Source organism: Vombatus ursinus, unplaced genomic scaffold (assembly GCF_900497805.2).
Source record: "Vombatus ursinus unplaced genomic scaffold, bare-nosed wombat genome assembly UNPS02014832.1, whole genome shotgun sequence".
Taxonomy (NCBI): Eukaryota; Metazoa; Chordata; class Mammalia; order Diprotodontia; family Vombatidae; genus Vombatus; species Vombatus ursinus.
The window spans coordinates 38,167,698-38,185,556 of NW_020954610.1; the positions used below are offsets into that span (position 1 = coordinate 38,167,698).

General features: G+C 37.5%; 1 protein-coding gene across 1 annotated transcript in view; it reads left to right on the top strand.

The window, feature by feature from the left end:
- Nucleotides 1-17,859, top strand: part of TRPM3 (transient receptor potential cation channel subfamily M member 3) — a 696,557-nt gene that overhangs the window by 565,898 nt on the left and 112,800 nt on the right. The window contains 3 exon segments of the mRNA XM_027839430.1: nt 11,374-11,409; nt 11,587-11,727; nt 14,144-14,173. Of these exon segments, the coding sequence (XP_027695231.1) occupies nt 11,374-11,409; nt 11,587-11,727; nt 14,144-14,173 (207 nt within the window).

The window sequence follows — 17,859 nt, forward strand, 5'->3', positions numbered from 1 at the left end:
CTCAGATTCCAGCCCTATCTTTGACATACTGGCTATGACCCTGGGCAAGTCACCTAACTTGTTGATATTCTGGGTAGCTCCCTAATACTAACTGGCAGGGGAAATGCCAACCTGCATTAGTAGAGGAAGTTTCCCTATACCATCCATGAGTTAGTTCCCTTTACCAATGAAATCACTTCTCTGTTCATTGCAGAAAGTCATAGGCCCTGATGGGGTTCATTGGTGCATACCTTGGGCTTGAAGCAAGGCAGAATCACAATGAGATGATATTGATTGAAGCCTATATATTCATGGAGTCCCCAGTACTGAGAATCTATACTAGCTGCCCTGAGGAGCCTCCCTTCTTATTCTAGTCAAATTGAGAGATTTTCTGTTTTTTTTTTCCTATTAGAATGTAAGCTCTTTGAGAGTAGGAATTTTTTTTTAATTTTTATCCTGTAGTGTATAGTGGGTGCTTAATAAATGCTTGTTGATTGACTGACTGATTGAAAGGTCTGGCCTTTCTCCCCCAGGCAAAAGAAATGAGGGGGTCTTGGGATACCCCAAAAGAGTGGTATTTTAGTGAGATTGTCCACTAGGGTAACAACCCTGGGAAAGCTCTCTTTCCCTTGATTCTTTGCTTTACTCTAGGGCCATCTTTAAATAACAGACAAACCTAAAAACTAGTCTAGGTTTATTAGAACTAAGCAGGGAGAGGATTACAAGGCCAGCTTTTACAATATGGCTCTCAAGGACCTCAGGCAAATAGTTAACCTCTCTGGGCATCAGTATGCTCATCTGTAGAATTTGGAGGGTTGATTCTAAGGTCCCTTCCGGCTCTAAATTCATAACCTTTGACAACATCGTCACAAGTCACATATATGCTAAAACCCACAGGAAAGGACTATCCTTGAGCTTATGAGTGATGTATTAGCCTCAGTATTGTGCTCAGTATGCTGATACTGATGATAATAAATACTGTGGCTCCATCACCTTACTTCTCTTATATGTTACCCTAAGAAATGAGAGAACAAAACCCAGAAATGTCTAAAACAATACCCTCATTATTGCCCTGTACCCTCAGCCATCATCAGCCAGGCCATGGTGGCCTAAATGATTCCAATGAAGTTATATCAGTAATCACTTTATCCCCCTTTCCCATACCCTACCCCTTAGTAGAGCTTAGCATTGTGCCATCTCTGTTGCCCCTGTCCCATATCTGATTGCTGTATTTTGCTTTTGGTGGGCATCACTTATAGCCTCAGAATGATTTTCACATTTGGTCCTCCTAGACTAAGGACTATAGAAACTCTTCAAAAAACCCTATTGCAAAACTCCGGCTTATCAATTAAGTTTCTTTTTTGGGGTAGATAAGTGATTCCTTCATATATTTTCTTTACTTCAACTGGAATACAAAGAGTGAGAAATATTTCCTTTTTATGGATGATCTGCTGATTTTATATGAACCTCAAATACTATAGAGTTGGGCAGAGGTTAGGAGGTGCTATGCGTTTGTTTAGGGATTTGGTAGAGTACATTCCGAAGGAATGAACTGAAATTGGGGGAAGAACAGTTGTTTATTCCTTTAGAAATATAGCTGGTACACAGATCTCCCTTTCCTCCTTCTTCCTACTCTTTTTGAATTGTGAATCCTTAGTACTTTTTCCTTCTTCCTCCCAACCAATTCCCTTAACATAGGGGTTCCCAAACTTTTGTTGGTCCTTGGACCCAATGGTTTTCCACACACCTTCCCACACCAATTCAATATGAAAGGAAATAAATTCTAGAGTTTACTATGCATATACACATAAGAATACAATTATTTTATGTAAAATAAATTTTATTTATATAAAATACATTTTAAATTTCATTTTACATTAATTACACAATTTCAATAGGACAATATGATTAGTTACCAAATATTCCTCTCGGCAAGCTTTTACTGCCCCCTGGTGGTATGCATATCCCAAGTTGGGAACCCAACTACTTTAAGCCATCCGGCAGGAATTAAAGTTATCCACACTTACAGTATAAAATACATCAAAGGCAATCCATTATCTCTGCTTTTCTGGGTCTGACATCTGCTGGTCTTGTAGCATTCAGGAGCATAAAGCCAACCAAGGTTTAAATTTCTTCTTTTCTGGTAAGATAATCTCTCCTAAGAATGATGGTAACTTCCTATGGGGTATTCACTCAGGATGTGGGTGTAACATTGACCTCAGAGTTGGCTTGAGGCCACATTTTTTGGTGATGTGATCTCGTGTGGAACTGGAGGAGTACTCTCCCACACTTAGTTAGTCATGTCTCACACATTTGTCCCTTCCTTCCCTAGGAAGGAGGTTGATCTGGAAGAATTTAGTTCCTAAGTTAGAGAGTTTAGTGATCGCTTTTCCATGTGCATTCCACATCCATAACCAGTATAACTCGAAAAAATTTGGAAGACTCTACTGCCTCAGAAAATCTACCCAGTGCAGCATTTGAATGGTCCTCCATCTTGACTGTCTTACCCAGTATTCTATATGCAATGGTTCAAAAGCAGTATGCCGTGTCTTTTCACTAGTGCCTCATCACATTTCCATGGTGTTCCCAAAACCAAAAGGACATTATGTAGGTTTGCCCTTCTTCCTGTGCAACATTCCTCCAAGTGTTACAAAGTAAATTTGACTAGTAGTAATAGCTACTGTCTGCAATAGTCTTTGCAGGGGGTACAACCTACAAATGTAATAACTTTTTTTCTCAGAGAGAGCCATGGCATGAAGGACCAAGGCAATTTTCTGAAAATTTATTCATTTTGGGAAGCAGAGCTGGGAAAATTTCAGCATACTGAGCACAATACTGAGGCTAATACATCACTCATGAACTTGTTTACAGTTTAGAATGAGAGTTTTATTTGATCAAAGGAAGAAAACAACACAGAATCCCTTGAACAGGTGCACTTTGGTCCCAAGGACCCCCAAAGTTACAGTCCCAAACATGAGAAAATTCCTCCCTTCAATTTGTTTCTTCCTCCACTGTTCTGGTACAGAGCACTGGGCCAGATGTGGGAGAGTATTTCTTTTCTCTCCTTCCTACTGTTACCATGGTATTGTTCTCTTTCACACCACAATACAGCTATCTTTTCTGTAGGTTTTCTCTCCATAAAAGTGAAGAAAAAAAGATTTTAGGGCTCTCTCTCTCTTTTTCTCTTTCTCATTTGGTATAATTGCAACTCTATCAAGGAGGCAAAATCCACTGTTGGAATATTAATCTGCAAAAAGTTACTATTCCTCCTCCAATGTATCATAGCTTTCTAGCTGGCTTTCCCCTTTGGGGAAGGAAGGTTTTCTATGTGGGGTGGGGGGTTGTTTCTTTTTTCCCTTTTGTTTGCTTAGCCCACTTTCCCCTAGTTACCAGCCTTGCAGTTACTAAGGCACACATACCCCTGGGTCAGCCATTCTCCAGTTAGCTGAGCAGCAAGCAAGGAGAAAGGCAGATCCCCAAACTCCCTACATTTTTTAAAATTAACTATAGGGAAATGAGAACAAACAGGTGTTTCTAATAATGGGGTAGAAGAGAAAATAATAGAAGAGATTTCCTTTTTTTCAACCTGAAGGGCCAAGAGAGGGAACTTTAACACATTGATGGGCTATCCCAAGTCATCCAGGCAAATAGACATCCATACTTTGCCATCCTTCTCTCTGAAATTGATCTGAATCAAAAATGAAGAGTTGCTCCCACACTACTAGTTTCAGATTTTTAACTAATTTCTACCAGTGGAATAATTATTCTCTGTGTAACAGCAAAGATAATATAGCTATTACTAAACATCTTTTGGGAATTTAAACCAGTGGAAACTAGCCATATTCCCAGAATTGTTTTCATGCATAAATCCATTGGATGCTCGGATGCACTCACATTAAAACCAGAGTGACCCTAGTCTGTCTGCTTTCCTATATACTTATCTGTGATTCGTAAGCTGGCATTTTAGTAGTTGTATCTGCTCATGTGGCTCTGTGTGTTTGAATTACTATCCCGTGTCTTGGATTAAATGTGCTAACATCTCCGATCACCTAAACCCTCTTTACAATACCAATTTTTTCCCAAAAGAGAGTAGTTTTAAGTATTGTATAAAGGTGGCTAGATGACACAGAGGATAGAGTGTTGGGCTTGGAATCAGGGAGATCTTGAAATTTCAAATCTTACTTCTGACACTTCCTAGCTGTGGGACCCCAGGCAAATCATTTAACCTCTTTGTCCCAGGCAACCAACTAGGCCTTGGGCTCTATGTCCTTTCAGTTGCAAATACAGTCCTATGAACTTAATCATGGATGAGCTTCAATTTGGGTTGGTTGAGGGAGCTTCCACACTGGAAGCTATCATAAATCCTTTTATTTGCAAATAGAGGTAGTCTTATAACAAAAGTAATCAGAACTCATCCATATAGAAGTTGAGACACAGAGCTTTGCAGAATGTAAGTAAAATGAATTTTATGGATATTGAGCAAAGATGGGACTTTTTTTCATAATTTCCTGAGTTAAATAGTTGGAGTTTTTTAAGTGTTTAAATTAAAATATTTTAGAGGTTGGTCTCCTTGGCCACAAATACGCCATGTATTGGAAACATTTTCTTTTCTCGATACCTCTTTTGTTGTGTAAAAGTTTATTTCCTTTCTGGACTTTTATACTATAAAGTAAAGGCACCACCGCATATACATGAGGTATCTACTGACCACTTTGTCTTCATTAAAAAGCTGCTCTGAGATATTCTTCCTGAGTTTTCCCAGGATTAACTTGACCCACCAGAAGAGAAATCTGACAGGTAGAAATCATTGTATACATGGAGCCAGGAGCTCCCTCATACTACAAAAAGGACCATTCTCCTTTTGGAAGCAACAGGGGCTTAAAGGCCAAGTCATAGAAAAAGAAGCCTAATGGAACATGGCCAGCTTTGACAGTTGAAGTGGTAGTTCATTTTTTTTAAAAAATGGGCATTTAGAGGGTCATTTTAAGCAAGTCATTTAGTTAAAAGCAGTTGGTGGTACAGTCAGAAAGATTTGAGTTCAAATACGGCCTCAGGCATTGACTTGCTGTGTGATCCTGGGCAAGTCATTTAACCTGTTTCCCTCAGTTTCCTCATCTGTAAAATGGGGATAATAATAGCACCTATCTCTCAAAGTTATTGTGAGGATCACATGAGATAATACTTGTAAAAAGTGCTTATAACAGTGCCTGGCACATAGAAGGTGCTATATAAATATTTATTCTCTTCCCTCTTAAAGGGTCATTCCTAAAAATGGCATCCAGATTTTCTCTTTTAAAACCTAACTGCAGAACAATCTCTCAAGCTATGTTGAAGTGACCTAAATTGCTCTGGGTACCTATTACAAATGACAGCTAGGAAATGCAATACTTACAAAGAGATAATGCCATCTGTTTCATTTCATAATAGGCCATGAAATGGAAACGATAATGACCAGAAAATAGCACTGATTTATTCCCTCCAAAGTGTTTATAAGAGAGTTAGGCAGAATCTGTTGAGCCCTGGAACATTATTCAATATTCAGTTCAACAGTTTAATTGAGCACCTAACTAGCGTGAACATCACAGTCCTTTCCCTCAAAGAGCTTATAGTCTAAGAGACAAGAGCAGAGGAGCAGCATAAACATAAAAAAAAAAAAATAGGACTGGAAACAATGGGAAAAATAGCCTGGCAGTGCCTCACAAAGTTTCTTGCTCATAGTATAGATATTTAATAAATGTTTTGATTGAACTGAATGAAATTAATTGCATTGAATTGAATTAGATCAGAAATTGTCAAAAAAAAAAAGGTTTATTCTGCGATAAAACTAGAAGTACATGGATTCTGATTTGGATGGGCCTTCAATGTAAGGCAAAGGAGTGTAGACTTTCTCATTTAGGGAGCCACATTGTAGAGTACATTTTTAAAAAATTTCTAATTTGAAAAAGATCCAGTTAGAATCAGTTGACTACCAAAAGTCTAAAGGGTATAACACTAGTTGGTACAACCAGATAAACTGTAATTTTTGTACTTTACCAAACAGGAGGGAAGAGATATATAGTGACTGACAACTGAGCTCCATTATACCCTCTCTCTCCTACTCCCTTCACAAAGAGTGAGATTAACTGGGACTCCATCAATCTCTTCAAATCTGTTTCCTTGGATTCTAATCCAGCAGCCCCCCTTAGTAGAGTTCAGCCAGCCCTGATCCCAGGAGGTCTAAAGTTCTTTCCTTTAGCTAGAGAACCACTTAGTAGATGAGAAAATGATATTTAAAAAACCTGACCTTTTTTATTAGTTTTATGGAATATACTTCTTCCCAAACAGCTTCCATCCTTCCTAGGGGGAAATTTAAAATTCGTTTTCCTTCATTTCTCTGCTGCCAAAAGCTTTTAAAAAGAAAGCACCCATTATAGGTAGGTCTAGAGTACTTAATATTTGACAGAAGTAAATTTACCCGCCCCAGTGAGAACTTCAACAAACACTCTTAGCCCCCTTTCCTGAAAGGCCTCTCTGTCCACCATATAGTTGTTTGTTGTAGATCACTCTAAAAATGAAGCTCTTCCATCTGGACAATAAATAAAAAGAAATGTCATATATTCAGTTATTTTAGTTAGGTGAACATTGCCCCTCTGTGGTCATTCAGAATACAAATCCAAGAACAGGCATGTGAATTTTAGCCTCATTTCAACTATAGAAAAATCACTAGGCATAAGGAGATATCTAGCCCATCTTCTTGCTTCAGACCACACCCAAATCATCCTGAAGAATATTTTTTAATATTATTTTCAATGACTTTCAGGAACGATTTCATTGCCTCCATTGGCACATATCTCACACAACTCATTGTTTGCTAAATATATATGTGTGCACATATATACAAATGTGTGTATACATGTATATGGATATATGTGTGCATATGTATGGGTGGATATATTGTATATGGAGATATGTATGTATATGCATGTGTATGTATGTATATGTATGTGTATATATATATATATATGTATGCTTGGTAAACAGTGAAATGTGTGCCAATGGAAACAATGAAATTTTTCCTGGTAGTCATTTAAAATAAGACTTTTTACAATAACTCCTTCAGGAATTGATTTGGTATGGTTTGAAGCAGGAAGCAGGACTAGATATCTCTTTATATGTGCCTCCACAATCTGGATATGTACACATATACACATGTGCATATATGCATGTGTACATATACCTATATATAGATATGTATACACATGTATATATGCATAAATGTATGTATGTGTGTATATAGTATTATATCATAAACAGTTTTTCATTTATCCTTCCTCCACTCAATGTTTTACCATGTATTATCACACCTCTGACAGCTCTCACTTTTCAGGGCATTCCACCAACATATATATTACCACTCATTCTTAGTCTTCAAGTAAAGGACTGACCTTGGCAGTGGACCATTAATGGGGGAGCATTGCAAGTTCTCATAGCAATATATTGAAACAGAAATGGACTGTCATTATTCTACATATATAAATTCCCCTAAATTTCTTGTTAGAAATCAAATTGCTTTCTGACATAAATGATATAAATTTACATTTAACTTGTGCTTGAGGCTTACAACGTATTTTCTTCACAACAGGCTTATACGGTAGGCAGCATAAGTATTATCATCTTTATTACACATATGAGATATGTAAGATTAAAGGTCACAGGTGGAATGATTTGCCCAAGGTGACACAGAGAGATTCAGTACCAGGAATCTAGACCCAGGTTCCACTTGCTTCCAAGTCCAGTACTCTTTCTATCACACTAAAATATAACTAGACACGAGACCCCATCTTTGCCTACTTTCTGTTACTTATAATTCATGCAACTCAATGATTTGAATTAATGGGTATATCCATAATGACAGCAAACCAAGACAATGTACATATCACATGCTGATTCAGATCATTTATTAAAATTTCCATGGAGTGAGGGTAGAGAAAGGTCTGGACCTGTAATTTCTTCAGTACAAGGATTTCCTGGTGTGTAAATTTCCTCCAAAGATGCACTTGGGCCACTCATCTGTGACTAGACTATAAGTCTAAAAAAATTGCCTGGGGCACTAGGATGTTAAGTGACTTCTCATGGCCACATTTCCATTTAAATAATGTTGGTGTCAGAACCAATGCTTTTATGGGTTATTTTGAAATATATACTCAGGTTAGAAAATATTGTATCACACTATATACCTCAATTGACAGCCTACTGCCTTGGAATTTGTGATAGTTTAATTAACTAGCTCTATATGAAATTAAGCAAACAATGACTGTACCACAGGGTTGATGACTGCTTTTAGGCTCTCCTACTCTCCCAATACCTCTTGGCTGAGAGGGGGCTAATAATGTTTAATAAATAAAACAGGAAGGTGGAGAATCATAATTGAAATACAACTCACAAATATATGGCACTTTATAATTACAAAGTCATTACCATACATTTGCTCATTTGAGCCTCACAACCATGTGACTTACAGAGCAAGAATTATTATATCTATTTTTACAGATGAAGAAACTTAAGCTCAGAAAATGTAAAAAGGTAAAATGGCAAAGTCAAGAACTTGAACCTGGCCAGATGTTCCAGATGTAATATTCTGGGAAGGTTAGTCCAGTACCCCTTTCCACTATAACACCCAGCAATTGAATAATCTAGCCTTTGAATAATAGAATATTAAGTATACAGGTAAAATTTGCAAAAATACATTGCACCTTTAAAAGATCAACAAAATAAGGACCAAAAAAGCGAATAATTTTAGAAAAAGTTTTCTGAATTTCCTTCCCCCACCCAAAAAAAATTAGGATGTTTTGCAAGCAATAATCAAAGTAAATCATCTTTTTCTGATGCCAGATTAGGCTTAATGCTACAAATCTAGGTTAATGTAGATTGCTCATTTCCCTAGACTAAGACACAATTTTGAAAAACTGAGAAAAGCAGAGAAACCAAGTGAACAAATAGGAGATGGTGCAATAATAACTAATTTTTATACATTTTAAGGTACATAGAGCACCTGCCTTAAAATAACTCTGTGAGGCAGGCAATGCAAATATGGTTTTTAGATGAAGATAATGAAGCCCACAAAGATGAAGTGATATGGCCACAGACATATAATAGCATGGCATAGTGGACAGAGTGCTGTATTTGGAATCAGGAAGACCTAGATTTTCATCTTTCCTCTGTGTCACCATTGGTGAATCACTTAACTGCTTAATGGCTCAGTTTCCCCATCTGAAAAAAAAAAGCTACTACCTTTAGTACCAACTTCACAGAATAGTTTTGAGACTCAGACAAATGACATACATCAAGTACTTTCCAAACTTTAAAGTGCTATAAGGAATATCGCTTACATACATTACATTACACTTACATAAGCATCAGTCACTTTGCTTATGAAATGTGCACCATAGCTTTTAATAGCCACTGACCAGTGGGATGAATAATAGGTATCATTATGCCCCCCAATGTTTTTTACCTTTTATATTGTATGACTGACAGCTTTCCCTTAGCCCAACCCTGCTTATTCACACACACTTGCTCCTTGTCCACTCCTAGACAGAACATGAGGACAACATGAGGTAACGGCCAAGCAAGTCACAGAATAAACGGAGAAAGCAGTAGTGGGTAATGAAATGATAGCAGCCCCTTTGGCTCTTTCTGACAACCTGATTCCTGCCATTGGACCTCAGGAGTAGAAGCAAGGAGATTTGGAGACAAAATTGCCAGGTTCAATCTGGGCTGTCAAACATGTATTTAATGCCTCACGTCATTGGGTTAGAACACAGTACTCCCAAGATCAGAGGCTCAATCCTAGTCCATGCTAATGAAGTTCACTCTGTTCCATTTCCACAAATAGCATCTTTAACCCTGGCCAGCCAGTCCTTAAATATGTGTTCTTGGTCACCAGGGAATTGGGTGTGAATGACTCATTAAATGCATACCACCACCACTTTTTAATTCAAAGCATATGACATACAAATAGAGAATATCTTTGTACACCACGTACAACCCAGACTAGCTGGGTATCTCATCATGGTTTCTTTTGCCTTATTTTGAGATAAAGTAAAAAGGTCAGTGTCAAGTTGGCTAGGTTCCTAACCACCCCTTGCTGACATTCTTAAGTGAAGTGATTCATTAAAGACAAATGTAGTGTTGGCTGCAGCCTTGCTTTATTGGAGGACACAAGTTCTGTGTATTGTTCCAAAGTCTGTTTTAGAAACTATGCCATGTAAATATTTATTTGGTCATTTTGAACACTGTGACACCATAGCCATCCCTCAGCGAGGAATCCTGGGATGATAATCTCCTCATTCTGCTCAGTTAAGGAAGGGCCTGAAGAGCTCAGCTGTGCCCCTTTGAAATTCACTGTTGGATCAGGATTTCTGACAGATGGAATAAGGCCAGCAGCTAATGGAGCCAACAAACCCTAATCTAGAAGAGAGGGAAATTTCCTTTGGCCTTATGAATCTCCCTTTTGAAGCAGAAATAAAGGTGAAAATAAATGAAAAAGAATCAAAGCCACTTAAGCCTTACCTAAATCTTTTCCACTTGGGTATTCATCTAAGTTAAGCAGCCAAATGAGACTTCCTAGTCACCAGTCACTTATAAATATTATCCTTTACAGGGTTAAGAATGAGAAATCTTCTCGATGCTCAGAAAAATAAAGATTCCACAGAAAAGTATCCCCTCCATTCTCTTCTCCCTTTTATCCCTGCCTACTCCTTCTATTTCTTTGGGCTTAGGTAATCATTTTTAAAAGACGATTTGCCATTTCTTTATGTCATCTGAGGATATATTTTTCTGACTTTCTCATATTCCCTCCCCCTTCTTTCTTGAAAAAAAGTTACCACTACTGCTGATTTTTTCTAAGTGGCATCCAAGCTACAGTCATATGCCACCATCCCCCAACCCATGATGGAAACCTTAGTTTAAAAAAAAAAAACCATCCTTTGAGATGAGTCTTCATGTAACGAGTGAAGGAATATACGATCTTTGGGAATCACTGATAAACAGCTATCCAGAGAAAAAGGATAATGAAACTTAACTTAGAGAGACTAAAATCTTCCATCTCAATGAGCAGGTGAATGAGAAAAGTAGAGGCATTGAACCTGCTAGGCAAAGAGACAAGGCAGAGGGTGGGTTGCTATGGTAGGTGAATGAAAGACTCTCAGGAGACCAGGTTGTAGTGATAGGAGGGGGGTGGGGGAGGAGGGGTGACAGTGACCTCTAAACCATGTCTGTTCCTCATGCTTCTTGTGCTGCAGTGGTGTGTTTTTCTTCCCAGTTGAAGACATTGAATCCTGCATTTTGATGTTAATTCCTGTTACTGCCAACAATTACTGCATCTTCTTATTTAACTTATGTCTTCTTTCCAAGCGAGAATATCCAGGTTTCGGTTGGATCTATTTTAAGGTGAATTAATTAACCAGCCTAATAATACATTCAAATGTTTCTTTTTTTTGTTATTATTAATTTTACTGTAAAATAGTTACAGAGAATGTGGTGCAGGATCCTTAGTAAACCACCTTGTCTCTTGGATTTGTTTGTTTCCTCTTTTTTTTTTTTTTTCCTAATTCATTCCTGGGCTAGGGGAACCTGCCACCAGATTACCGGATAAGTTTAATCGACATCGGCCTTGTGATTGAATACCTGATGGGAGGAGCTTATCGCTGCAACTATACTCGAAAACGGTTCCGGACTCTCTACCATAATCTGTTTGGACCCAAGAGGGTGAGGCGATTAACTCTCTCCTGTTCTATATGTAATGTGATTAGGACCCTGGCCCTATTCACCAAGATGTAAAGGATTTTTCTTCCCTTGCTCTCAAAAGTTACCAGGTTGAAAGGGAGCAGTTATCTGTCTCCTGAGCTTCTTGGCCACTAACCCAAAGGAAACAATGGATACAAATCAGACAGAGTCCAAACAGATTGTTAGTGTGGGACAAATTAGTATCCAACTACAAGCCTACATGAAATGGGCTAAAGAAGTGTAGCCAAGACTTTTGCACACTAGTCACAAATTTCAAAATCAACTTACCTGTCTTGCTGCTAGTTGAAGAAAGGGAATTGTTATAGGAGCTGAACTTGTATGCATGCATGTGTGAGTGTGCCTGTACCTCTGACAATGAATGTGAGCTGCTCAGACTATTGATGTGGAGAGAATATATTTATATTTCACAAGCTAACAAAAATATGGAGGTTAGTATGGATATGGATATTAAGGACCTCACCATTTATTAAAATTCTATTCCAGGGCATACTAAATCATTTTGGCATGCTTAGAGCATCCATGGACCCATGGAAGCTGGTTTCAAATTTTGTTTCTCCTACTGTCAAATTCTATTCAAAATATGTGGTTCTCACTATTTTAACCCGAAGTATACCTATACCCTTCCAGTAGGCATATTAGAAAAAGAATTAAATTTGATGCCAGAAGTTCAACATGAGTTTGAACTCCAACTCTGCCACTAATGAATGAGCTGTGTGACTTTGGACAAGTCATTTAATCTCTTTGGGCCCCAGTTTTCTCATTTACAAAACAAGAGGTTGGATTATATAGCTAAAGTCCCTTCCGATTCCAAAATCCTATGATGTTGTTCAATTATTTCAGTTATGTCTGACTCTTATAACCCTATTTGGGGATTTTCTTGGCAAAGATATTAGAGTGGTTTGCATTTCCTTCTCCAGCTCATTTTATAGATAAGGAAACTGGGGCAAATATGGGGAAATGACTTGCCCAGGGTCACACAGCCAGTGAGTGTCTGAGGCTGGATTGGAACTCAGGAAGATGAATCTTCCTGACTCCATGCCCAGAACTCTATCAACTTCGCCACCCAGCTGTCCCAAATCCTATGATCTCCATGTTAAAGGATACCACTGTACATTATGTGAGTTTATGCACCTGCTTCTCTCCTGTCATGAAGTGGTAACTTCCTCTGACTGTGCTTTCTTATGGATCGGGAAAAGAATATCTATGCCTATTTGGCATACAAATATTCCAATGAAAAATGAAATATGTGATAAGTATCTAGATTTCAGTATAAACAAAACAACATTTGCGGAAAGCAGGAATGTAGTTGATATTCCTGACGAAGGCAAGAACATGGAAGTTACTTATTTCAGCTAGTTTTTGTCTGGCTTTAGTTTCATTTACATGCCAATCAAAGGGGATCTTCAGTTGAAGTCAGCCTCATTACCCCAGCTTTCCACATAACTCCTGTGTTTTTATTTTTATATCAGAGTACCAGAAATGGATTTTAGGAACATAGCCTCATAATTAAGTGTTTTGTGGAAGTTATAAGGAATTTTTTAGCCTAAAATCAGATAAGCAACAAAGGTAAACAAAAGAAGGGATTTAATCTTAATCTGAAGAGTTTTGCTGGCTTCTGTGTTTTGTTTTGTTTGGTTTTTATTTTGTTTTTTAGCTCTCTGGTCATGTGTGATCCTGATTCAAGATCTAAGATCTCAAACAACTAACTTGAGTGACATTATTTGTGACTCACTGATGGTGAGCCTGCCTTCTCAAAACCCATTCCAATGCCTCTGCTCAAACAGAACAGCACACAGGAGCAATGTAGAAAACTGTCTAGATGAGTCTAACATTGTTCCCAGGGCTCCCTTAGATTGGTATGCAAATGAACTAGAGGCCAGAACAAAAGCTAGAGAAAAGTACACATTTCTGCCTTTATTCTGCCCATCTGCTTTACATTATCTTTGTCAAACTTCCAGATGGAATTTATCAGATTATAGAAATACCTGAAGAGTTGGGTTCACTATTCTACTGCTCATATAAATGTTTGGTGGTTATTAATACTGTAAAAATGAAGTGGTAGGAATAAGGGAAGTTATGACCCAGAAATTGCAACTCTATAGACTGCCTTTGGAGAGGAAATGAAGTAATATTAAGCACCCATTATCACCAGTTTTCTGAGCTTCACAAAATAAACTTCAGATATCTTCAGTAGCTTTACTTCTGCTAGAATCTTTACAAATACATCATTATATTCTCTAATAATTATTTAGTGAAATAGGACTATGACATTTGGTACCATATAATTTATTTCACATACTAATTTTAGCTATTGTAAGATTTTTTCATTATTTCTCTGAAAAAATGTAAAATATTTTTCACCTCTTTCTTTTGACAGCCTAAAGCCTTGAAACTTCTAGGAATGGAGGTAAGTGTTCATTTACAATATTAACAACTAGAATGGTAGGTAATGCTAACAATGATGTTGATGATGATGATGATAAATAGCATTTAAATAATGCTTTAAGGTTTCCAAAGCACTTTATATTATATATTCATTTGGTTCTCACAACAACTCTATGAGGCAAGTGAGATTATTTTCCCCATTTTACAGATGGGGAAACAGATACATAGACATTAAGCTCAGGATCACAGCTAGTAAGTGTTTAAGGTGAGATTTGAACTATACTCTGTTCACTGCACCACCCACCTGCCTAACAACAATAATAATAATTGGGGCAACAATATTTAACTAGTTGGGACACCAGGCCTGGAGTCAGGAAGATTCATCTTTCTGAGTTCAAATTCAGCCTCAGACACTTACCAGCTAAGTGACCCTGAGCTAGTCAATTAACCCTATTTACCTCAGTTTCTTCAACTATAAAATGAACTGGAGAAGGAAATGGAAAACCACATCTTTTCCAGAAAACCTTAAATGGGGTCATGAACAGTCAGACATGACTGAAAGACAACCAAACAATAATTTATGTAGTTTAACGTTTAAAGTTTGCAATGTATGCTTTACATGTATTATCTCCTTTGATCCTCAAAACAATCCTGTGGGTTCACACTATTTTCCATTTTTATATTAAGTTGATTATAATGATCATTGGCTGGAGAAACAGAAGCAATTCTTTCATAAAGATTTCCTGTAGACTACCTAGCCAGAAGGAAACAAATGAGAAATTCCAGAAATATCACAAACCCAACAGAGAGGCACAATATCCATCAATCACTCGGCAGGCATTTATTAAACACTTACTTGAGGAATTTCAACTATCTAGACATCTGCTAGGGTCCTCTCTGTGTGCAAAGCAGAGCAATTGCTAGATATATAGAGATAGATGGATATAGATGATATGGATAAGATATAGATACATATATATGTGTATTTTCATCTCCAGCCTTGATCTGCTAAAGCCTTGAAACTTCTAACCAATGATCATAGTCATCAACTTTACATAAAAGAGGAAAATGGGGGCAGCTAGGAGGCACAATGGATAGAGCATTGGTCTTGGAGTCAAGAGGACCCGAGTTCAGACACATAACACTGATTAGCTGTGTGACTCTGGGCAAGTCACTTAACCCCAATTGCCTCACAAAAAAAAAAAAAAGGAAAATAGTATGAACTCAAAGAGTTGTTTTGAGGATCAAATAAGATTTTATTCATATATATATATATAATATATATATATATATAGCACAATATACAAACCTTAAAACACAATATAAATGCTAGCTATTGTTGTTGTTGTGCTATTAGAACAAGGGTAGGAAGCATAGAGGGAACTGAATGTGACTGACAAACAACCTAATGCTGACCCCTCGGTAACACAGTGGAGAGACAGTGCTGGACTTGGAACTAGGAAGAGCTGAGTTCAGATCCTCTCTCAGACACTAACAGCTAACACACTACCTAGAGTGACACTGGGCACATGAGGATGATAATAATAGCATCTATCTCACAAAGTTGTTGTGAGGATCCAATGCATTACCACACATAAAATGTTTTGCAAACTTAAAAGCACAATGTAAATGCCAGCTATTATTAATGAAGAAAGAAGGAATGATGAAATATTTTTAATGAAGGAAGAAGTGACTCCTCCATCTTAGAGTTCCTGACATATAAGAAGCTGCCATAGTTTGACATGTTCCCTAGAGAGAAGATTCAAAGAGTTGTTTGCTCGTTTTTGTTTTTTTTTTTAAAGCCTAGGTAGATGTACAACGAATAAAATGTTCTAGGGAAAAGTCCACCAAAAGTGGCTTGGAAGGTCTCCGCAATGAAATGCTGCTGTTGCAACACAAATTTTTCCAATAAAGAGGAAAAAGAAAGGGTTTTTTGTTTGTTTGTTTTAGGTAATTAGGGATAAGTGACTTATCCAGGGTCATACAACTATTAAGTGTCTTAGGCCAGATTTTAATTCAGATCCTCCTGACTCCAGGGCCAGTACTCTATCCACCATACCACCTAACTACCCTGCCCAAAAGAGAGTTTTCTGAAGAGATATATCTATATCATATATATATATATATATATATATAATATTAAGTGCATATCATGAGAAAACTAATTAAATTTGAGTTTTAAAAGACATAAGAGGCAGTACTTGAGGATGGACAGAAAGGAATGCCAAGCTTCTGGAACACCAAAGGTCAGAGTGAGCTGAAGCCAGGGCTGAGTGAATGCTAATTACAATTTTTAAAAAAGTGGGAGGGGATTTTTAGCAACATTGGGCATGAAATGAAGCTCAATGAAGGCATGACTACTGCCCCCAAGTGGATGATTAAGAGAACACAGAACTACTTAACTGGTTTTCTTTGCCAAGTAGAATGATCTTAGTTACAACTGAGAATAAAAATGGCTAACACGGAATCAAAACCAAAGTTCAGTGAGGAGATGATAAAAAAGCACCTATTTGCCTTTAATGAATTCACTGGTTCTCCTGAAGTATGCCATTCTTGGCTCCTGTGCTATTTAGCATTTTTATCAGTGATTTGATAAAGGAATAGATTTTATGCTTATCAAATTTACAGCCATTCCAAAGTTAGTAGAAAGAGTTACCATATTGGTTAATAACGACAGGATCCAAAAATGTCTCAGCAGTCTAAAATGTTAATCTGAATCTAACGGGGTGAAATTTAATGGGGATATATGTAAAGACATAAACATAAGTTCAAAAAATCAACTGTATGAGTAGGTAAATTATAGCGGAGACACAACAGGTCAGTAATCCACGTGGAAAAGATCTGGGTAGTTCCATGGACTGCAAGTTCAATATTAATCAATACTAACTAACATTAAAGTCAAAAGAGGGAAAGTACTTAGGCTACATTCATAGAAGCATTGGGCTCAGAATTAGGAAAGTGATAGCCCTGCTGTATGCTAGTGTCATCAGAGTACTGTATTAGGTCTGGGCATCACATTTTAGGGAGGACATCAACCAACTGCAGCAACTCCAGAGGAGAGTAAGCAGGACAGTATGGGCACTTAAGACCTTGTGAGCACTAGTTGAAAACATTGAAAATGTTTATCCTAGAAAAGAGAAGAAAAGAGGAACATGATTGTAATACTCAAATACTTAAATGGCTGACATATGAAAGAGGGATTTGTCCCCTTAGGAGCAGTGGATGGCATTTGTAGAGGTCTCTGTAAGGAAAGACTTCCTCATCATTACTGCTGACTAAAAGGAGAAGGGGGTGCCTTGGGAGCATGTGAGTTCATATCACTGGAGGTTATCAGGTTTCTGATGGAAAATCCCTAGTCAAAGATGTTGCAGAGCAGAAGAGACAAACTTGAACCAGCAACACTCTCAAATGAGGACCAACCAGATTAAAATATAATTAGGAAATGTTGAACAAAACAAAAAGTATTGCAACATGGATAATGTTAATTTGTGGTTTTCTAAGTCAACATGAGGCCAGCAAAGATCTGTTTCTATTTGAATTTGACACCACAGTTGTAGAGGGCATTCTTTTGGAAGTCTTCATTGGTCCAGATGACTTTCATGGTTTCTTCTAACTCTTGGATTCTGTGATATACAAATTCCAGTGAGTGAAATAGCCTTGGAGACACTTAGAGAAAGTACAAGGTCCAAAGCCAAATATATTTCGGAT